This window comes from Echinococcus granulosus (assembly GCF_000524195.1).
Source record: "Echinococcus granulosus chromosome Unknown EG_S00032, whole genome shotgun sequence".
In the NCBI taxonomy this organism is placed as follows: domain Eukaryota; kingdom Metazoa; phylum Platyhelminthes; class Cestoda; order Cyclophyllidea; family Taeniidae; genus Echinococcus; species Echinococcus granulosus.
In genome coordinates this window covers 65,861-73,561 of record NW_020170412.1, presented here as the reverse complement: position 1 = coordinate 73,561, position 7,701 = coordinate 65,861, and the positions used below count along the sequence as shown (strand labels likewise).

At 40.7% G+C, this 7,701-nt stretch overlaps 1 protein-coding gene across 1 annotated transcript in view; it reads right to left on the bottom strand. All coding sequences in view use genetic code 11, as the record gives it.

Moving 5' to 3' along the window:
* EGR_04817 (hypothetical protein) overlaps positions 1-6,996 on the bottom strand; it is a gene marked incomplete at both ends in the record, with an annotated part of 10,012 nt that extends 3,016 nt beyond the window's left edge. Inside the window, 5 exons of the mRNA XM_024494066.1 lie at positions 1,428-1,604; positions 3,628-3,759; positions 5,210-5,280; positions 5,826-5,969; positions 6,951-6,996. Of these exons, the coding sequence (XP_024351455.1) occupies positions 1,428-1,604; positions 3,628-3,759; positions 5,210-5,280; positions 5,826-5,969; positions 6,951-6,996 (570 nt within the window). The remainder of the gene's footprint in view (positions 1-1,427; positions 1,605-3,627; positions 3,760-5,209; positions 5,281-5,825; positions 5,970-6,950) is intronic.
* Positions 6,997-7,701: the final 705 nt, after the last annotated feature.

Genomic DNA, 7,701 nt, shown 5'->3' with positions numbered 1-7,701 from the left:
TCATCGTTTATCAAATGGGTTGAACATCTACTCGGACTAAAAAGTGCTTTTAATGTACACTGTTACAGTTGGATAGCCAAAAACAAAATAACTAAATTTCACGAGTCTTCAGCACTGTAAGCCTACTTATTGGCCATCCATTCAATCCTTCGAAGCTCGCAGAGTAAAACCGAAGAAATGAATGAAAATGATTGCGCAAGGATTGGGCAAGTGGATTAGGACATTGAAATGATAGGAAATCGTGGTGACTGTTAAAATTGCTGCTAGAGGTTTTCTTTTCGTGTGTCATCAATGGCAGCAGGCAAGGTACCTAGCGGCCCAGCGCTCCAGTTTTCCAGCTGTGCTCTGGCGTCCTCACCTCATTCGTCGATTGTAATAGAAGCCTCAGCATCAACGAAGTGAAGTAAGGAATTTAGATAAAAGTTATTCAGATTTAAGAAGAAGGTGATTGGAATTACACGAATACTAAATTCTCGGTGCGATTGGCTAAATGGTCGTCACCTTAATAGGACGGTTAGCCTGATCTGAGCCTACCACAGCTAGAGAACCTAAAATTGCACAAATGTACATACTGGGCCACTGAAGTGATCGAGTGATTTAAGTAGTCTCCACTAGACAGGTATGTACGCCCTCTTCATACGTCCTTTGCTTAACCATATGCGTCGAAAAATGCTGACCTTAGTATCGAGGCCATGCTACTGACCACCTAGTGTTACTGAATACGTGATTGAGGCCTTAAAAGGGCAGAAGCTTGAGCACAGTAAAGGTTTTTAGTAGCAAGTTTATTTTTAACACCTTGATAAGTTGAAAATCGTTTGTTTAATAGGGATAAGGTGTCATCAATCTCGCTTTGAGCCCCAAGACAGCAGAGGCACCGTTTATTGAGAATGAAAAGCAAGTGGAAGGAAATAGACAGACTGGAAATTGGGAGAGTTGTACTCGCTCCTTCACGTGTACTGGCTGTGGACAGGGGCAAGTGTCTACTTTGTACATCGTTTGGTACCTTAGCTGTTGTCAACGTCAAAACGCATTGACAGTTCCTCGATCATCACATATTACTATCACTTCAGTGTTAGCCTAACTGCTTGATCCCAGTTCTTGTGAACAACAAAGGTGGGACTCACAAATGTGCACATGGAACTCTAATATAAAAGGGACCCTAAATCTCTTGTAAGAAGAAACCCAGACTAGTAGAGAATATGACGACTTTCTCAACTCTTCCATCTTCATCGTGCAGTCAACCAGCACTAAATATCCAAAGGCTTCTGGTCTTTGGGCACTGAAGCAATAGCACAAGAATCTTCTTACCTATGTCAGCGGAGAGAGCACACGAAGAACCAAATGAAGCTCTGTTTGTATATCTGCACCCACCTGTTTTTTCATATTCCGATATCACGGGCTCAATGTGAGGATGACGACGCCCTTACGTTAAAAGTTAACTTCTCTGATGTCCAATGTTTTGGTTTCATGCACAAATAAATGACCGAGTTGCTGCAACCAGCACCTCTGTCTATACACTTTGCTGCGTCGATTTTTTCCTTTCCATCTGGTGTTATTGTGAGCAAACAGTTATTTACTAACTCTAAAGGAATATAAGCGATTGCCTACGAGTTGTACAAATAAGGAGGTCAGGTTGTGGTCATCCCTACAATTACGGGAGGTGCTTCAGGTTCTCATTGACCTGTGGCCTACCGAAAAGCTCTCGGTCAATGTGTATCACTAGACTCCAGGATCACTCTGGTACTCACCTCTCGAAACGCTGTTTCCCAGGCTTAAAGGGTTTGTGTCGACCTGTCAGACCCCGGTTTTGAATTAGTTTAATGTTCTCAAAAGAGCACAACTGTTGAAATTACAAACCTAGGCAGCTTGGATAAAAGACTCTGGGTTTGTGTGGATGCCAGCGCATTTGGGACCCACTTACGCATAAGAGTTGGATGGTGAATTTTAGTACCTTATTTTCGACTTCCTACTGCGCCTCTGTAGTTAGTTCTCCCTACCACTGATCTTTGCATCTACAATAAATAATTTTTTATAGTTCTGGGTATTATAGGCCTACTTGTTGGATATTCCATAAATTTTCCATATAGGGTGGGACTTCTAGCTACGTAAAGTTAAAACGAGTAGGTTTAATAGAAATGACCGGCTAGCCACTCTTGCGTAACACAAGGATATTACAAAAACACGTAAAGTCTACGCATTGCCGATCTCTCATTCCAGAGCTTGGTACCCTACATTATTTCTTTGGGATGAAACAAGGCCTCCGCAGTTTTGTTGATGACCAAACCCTACCGACAAATCTAGCTTCTGATTGCTCAGAGTGAAGCCTTCTTGTTAGCAATGAGGAAGCGCTTTCGACTCAGGTAGGCGTTCCTTTTTATTTTCAAAAATTTGGGATTTTGGGAAAATTGGAAGGATAAAGACGGCAATGAGATTGATGCATATCTTATCAGCGGCGTTGGATTAAAAACTTTGGACTTTATAAATGAACACGACAATGATGCATAGTCAAAGCTTAGAATGATTGTTGTCAAGGCTTCTAAATGCACATCAGTTTATTTTTAACACACCTTTAAAACAAGGCATAGGAAAACAGTAAATATACGGAGATAAATATGGTGGCTTGTATACCATCCCAGTAATCCATTAGTAGTAGCATTTTTCGCATAAAATTAATTCTCCCTAGCGCATTCCTTTGCTGCACTGTCAATGTCACAAGGACTTGATGCTCACATACAGTGTAACAACTTGCTGCCCCATCGACTCGAAGTTAAATTGCTCCGGCAAATCTCCTCAAAGACCGGAGGTACGCTACACTTGTTTAAAGCTCTAACTACGGCTACACTGCTCAGTAGCGTATCAGGTTGTACCAGGAAATGAGTGTGTTTGGGATTTGTCAAAGAATTCCAATTTGTCTTTGGTCTGAATTCAAGGGAGGAAATCAAATCGGAGCAGTCCACCCTCGACCTCAGCATCACTCTGAGCCCCATCAAAGGGGATCGCTTTTTTATAACATTTTAGCGTGTTATACGATACGAGAATGACAGTAAAACAAGAAAGGAGTTGAAAAGAGAAATAAAAGAGGCCAGGGGAAACTCAAGGGTGCAAGGTTTCCTACTTTGTGTAATCGCCAAACGAGTTGGAAAATAAAAGTGCTCTTCTCTCAGGGGTACATGTGTCGCATCAAATCACCCTTCCCTGTTTTGTTCATAGATCTTCAATTATTCAGGCCTTCTTTTATTCGGTGTTACTGAGCCGGTTGAATTTTTTACATATGTAATTGTAGCCGACGTTTTGTCACAGTGTCGGCAGTTTGAATAACATTGGTCCTACGATTTTATTCACAAAGTATTTTTACTTTATTCAAGAAATGAAGAAAGGAAAAGTGTCCCAGTGATTACGTTCATTTCCTATAATTTGCCTAAATCATTGTTAATATAGAAGAAAAGATAATTTTACAGTAGTCTTTAACAAAAATCGCAAGTAGCAAATACTTCTCAAATATGTTAATTGGGATGATTTTTTAAGTAGAGGTTGTAATCTAAGTTAATTAACGTGAAGTATTTCAATGAGGCAAGTGATGAGAAAGCAGGAGAATCTTGATTTTTTTCCTTCTGTGCGGATGCTGACAGTGCATATGCTATTATCATAAATAAAAAATGGTGTTAGAATTGAAATACAAGAGCCGAACAAGGGCGGGTAAAGGTGCATTAAATAACCATTCAACTGAAGCAGACGAGAGATTGGATTTCGATAGGAGATCTAACAAGAAAAGTAGTTAGCGGATATGATTTTTAAGATATTTGTCTCAATGCTTAACTTCCAAGTCTGAATAAGTAAGCTTAGGCGGAATTTTTACCTGACCATCAAACACAATTGGGCTAGCTGCTAATGTGGAATAAATAACCAGTTAACCGACCAATGACAAATCAAAGTGTAGCGTCCCGAGACTCCCTGAAGACGAAAGAAGACAAAATACTATAGCAGAATATATATTCAGCACGGAGAAGGTGCCTGGGCCATTGGCATGACCCAAAAGGCCAGCCCACCCAACGAGGTACAAGGGGGCTGATTCAAAGTACAAAAAGTGGCGCCTCACCAGTACCGAGGGATAAACCACTATCGTATTACATAGCCTCCCTCCTCTTTTGAGCGTCGTCCCTGGCGCTCCCACGTCAGCCATTACAACGTAGTCGGTGTTGTAAACACCCACGATCCGATCGTGCCAGTCACCAAATTAGCATGCAAATGAGGAGATACTTGACCTCAATGTTACTGATCCCTCTTGGCAGCTTTACTGGATCCGGAGTTGCGTGTGGTTTAGGAACTTGATCCAGGACGGGGAATTGCACCGGCCATCATGCGTATCCGTAGATGGATGTAAGAACACTGGCCTAAAAGTGGATTTGTGCAAGGAAGGACGGGATTTGATACAGGTCCATGAGGGGTGGTAGGGAAAGTCTGTAACGAAACTTCCAGATGGTTCACGACTAGTGTCGCCTCAGTTGTTAATAGCTTTGATGCAGAACACGGGACTAGGATAGATGCTTAAGGTAGACGTCAACCTCAATCCTTCTATTAGGGGTCATCACCATTCTCCCATCCGTAGCATATGTACTTCATCCGCTTCACTAAGTTTTATCAAGCAGCAGTGAAAATCAGGATACACGTCTTTCAAGATCGAGTTCACTTTCCGCTGCCACCAATGTAGCGTCCCGAGACGCCCTGAAGACGAAAGAAGACAAAATACTCGGGCAGAATATATATTCAGCACGGAGAAGGTGTTTGGGCTATTGGCATGGTCCAAAAGGCCAGCCCATCCAACGAGGTACAAGGGGGCTGATTCAAAGTACAAAAAGTGGCGCCTCACTAGTACCGAGGGATGAACCACTATCGTATTACAAAAGAATGGATGAAAAACCCAATACAATGGCTTCTTTGGAATTTCTTCAAAATTTCTTAATTAAAAAACTCATCTATCTAATGCAACCGTTGAGGCATCCCTGAGATAAAGCTGGTGAAAGAAGTTTTCACATTGAAAATCGAAGGAATATACCTTTCTTTTAGGTTATACCTACGGCTCTGCTCACCTTAAAGCCAATGACTTATATCTAGGGCCTTTTGGAGCCAACTTAAATTAACATAGTGACCATTACAGGCGAGAGAGGTGACAAAAGTCTATTGAGGTGGCTTTTGAATGTTAGGTTGCTACCTTTCTTCCTGTTGGAATTGATGGCTCTGAAAAGAAAGCACTTAAACAAAATAATTTAGTCAACTTTTTTCCTTTTAAAGACACTTAGAATTGACCGCAAAGGCCATAATAGCCTTCGTAGGTAATATAGAAGTGGACTGAGAGAACCATATCATACATCCCCCTCTCAGCAAAGGACTTCCTTCTCAATCAATCACCGTTTTGATTTGAATACAATATGCCTTAAAACACTAAAGTGGTAGACTGGAATAAACAATAAAGGGGCAAAACAAGGGGCGGCACAACCCACTTTATCTTTGTTCTGTTTCTCATTTCTTTAGATTCTTGGAAATTCGTCCCCTTCCACTTTTCTCTGAAATTTGCCAAGTTGCTAAAGCCCCATTCATCCCAATGACACCTTCATGTAAGTATCAGAGCAGTGCTATAATCACATTTAACCTGTATCCATAATATCCACACATGAAGGGCCTTGACTAGGGAAAGAGATCCATCTCAAGTTACGGATGCGAGAGCGATCTCACACTGTTAACACTGCAGGATGGCCATTCGCTGACATAAAATTGACGAGGTCCTCCCACTTTCACTAGGTAAAACTCTCTCCAAACGCATACCTTACCATATACATTTTGGGAAAGCTGAACTAGTTTTGTGAAGTGTGGATTTTCTGAGTCGAAAACTAACTGCATTGCATTTGTAACAGATATCACGTATGCCGGCATCGGGTTAAAAGCAAAAATAATTGTGCAGGAGATTTGATGCTCTGCAGCATAAAAAAGGAGAAAGTGAAAAAGAAAAATGCCTGCCTAGTTTTGTTACATTGCAAAGGCGACATCAAACAGTATTCCTTATTTGAATTCATCTTTTACATTGTGCTACTTGGCGCTTAGTAGTACTGTTACGGAGCTTTCAAAATCGAATCGTAGATGCCGACGTGGTAGCCAAATAGGGTTAGGAGCCATGCAATGGCATTTCATCGCGCACTACTGACCAGCATCTCATTTGCACGCTTTAAAAGTGTTGCATTTAACTTGCACAGGTGAGTTTATTTTCAGGAATGATCAAATTTAATTAAAAGTTTTATTCTTTCTTGATGACGATTTGAAGGACAGTTAATGTTGGTGCATGAGCTTAAGTGATTGCTTATGTTTTATGAACTTGTCAACTATTCTCACATTAAATTAATAACAGTTTGCCCCACTTTCTGTTAGCATGATTCTCTGCAATTTGCCTTTTTATTGTTGCCTAGAAAAATTCCAAACACAAGCGCATATTATTTACTTCATTCCGCAGAAAGGGTTTGATAAAGCAGCTTTAATCTGGCGAATGAATAGCCGTATGAAGAAATCTCTCATCTCACCACGCCTTGACTCAAACTAAATTTCGTGCCAGCTTTAGAGAGGCAATAAAACTAGCTAACAAGACACGCTACATGAAGAGCACGAATTGATTCATAGAATATGAGAAAGAGGAAAGCTGTTATTCGCTTAGATTGGTAGTACTTACTACAACCCAATCGAAAAAATTGCCCAAGGGAGTTGCAAAAGGAAAGGGCAGTCACCTCAGGTGGCATTTTCAAATGCAACGCCGTGTCGTCCAAGCATTGATCAACTTTTGAGAGTCACATTGGTTTACATAAAATGGTGAGCTAAAGAGAACCAGTAAAAGCCATTAGAGGTGAACAAAAAAGAACAATAAAGTACGGCGAAAATTAAAAACTGGTGTTATGTAATAAAACTACTACCTCTGAAGGACTCATTTCTTTCGTTTTCAATAAATATTCCCTTCATGCACAATATCTTCGACTTTAAAGATTCTTTTCTGCTAGCTGTCCTCTCTCAAGTACTCAAAATGACACTATGCCTTAGGAATGAACAAAGAGGCACTTTAGATTTTTCTCTACCTTAGAGGGCCTATTAGACAAGACCAAAGAAAGGCGTATATAAGGTAAATTGGATATATCCAAGAATTGCATTGCTTTAACACCTGCTACTTTCTGTTCGCCTATTAAATTGGCAAAAAAGGTGGAACAAAATACTCTCACAGTTCACTGCTCTTCCTCTCTAGTGGCCATCGTAAGGATTCATCTTTTTCTGACTTGTAGGAGCACTTCTTTCAAATCCGATGTTGCGTCCAATATAGGACTGAGGTTTGTAAACGAAATATCAACAAAAATGAGCACATCTGCGGTCACTTTGTCATTGCAGCATATTTGGGACATGACTGTTTCATCATATCATTTTAACTGATTGCATAAGGTCATATTACAAATGAGCCATATCTTAGGAAATTCGAGAAGTGCCAGTGGAGCCCTTTACTTTGCTAAAGCAATTGTCGGTGTCACATCCAAAAAACTGATAAAAGATTAGGAAATGGGTGTTTTGGTCAATTCTTTTCCGAGCCAGATTCTAGTAGTGAACGTCGTAGTGAGCACCTCTAGGTAATAAGATGAGCACTTAGTGAGAGGATGTGTCAAAGTCCTGATAAGGAGTTAG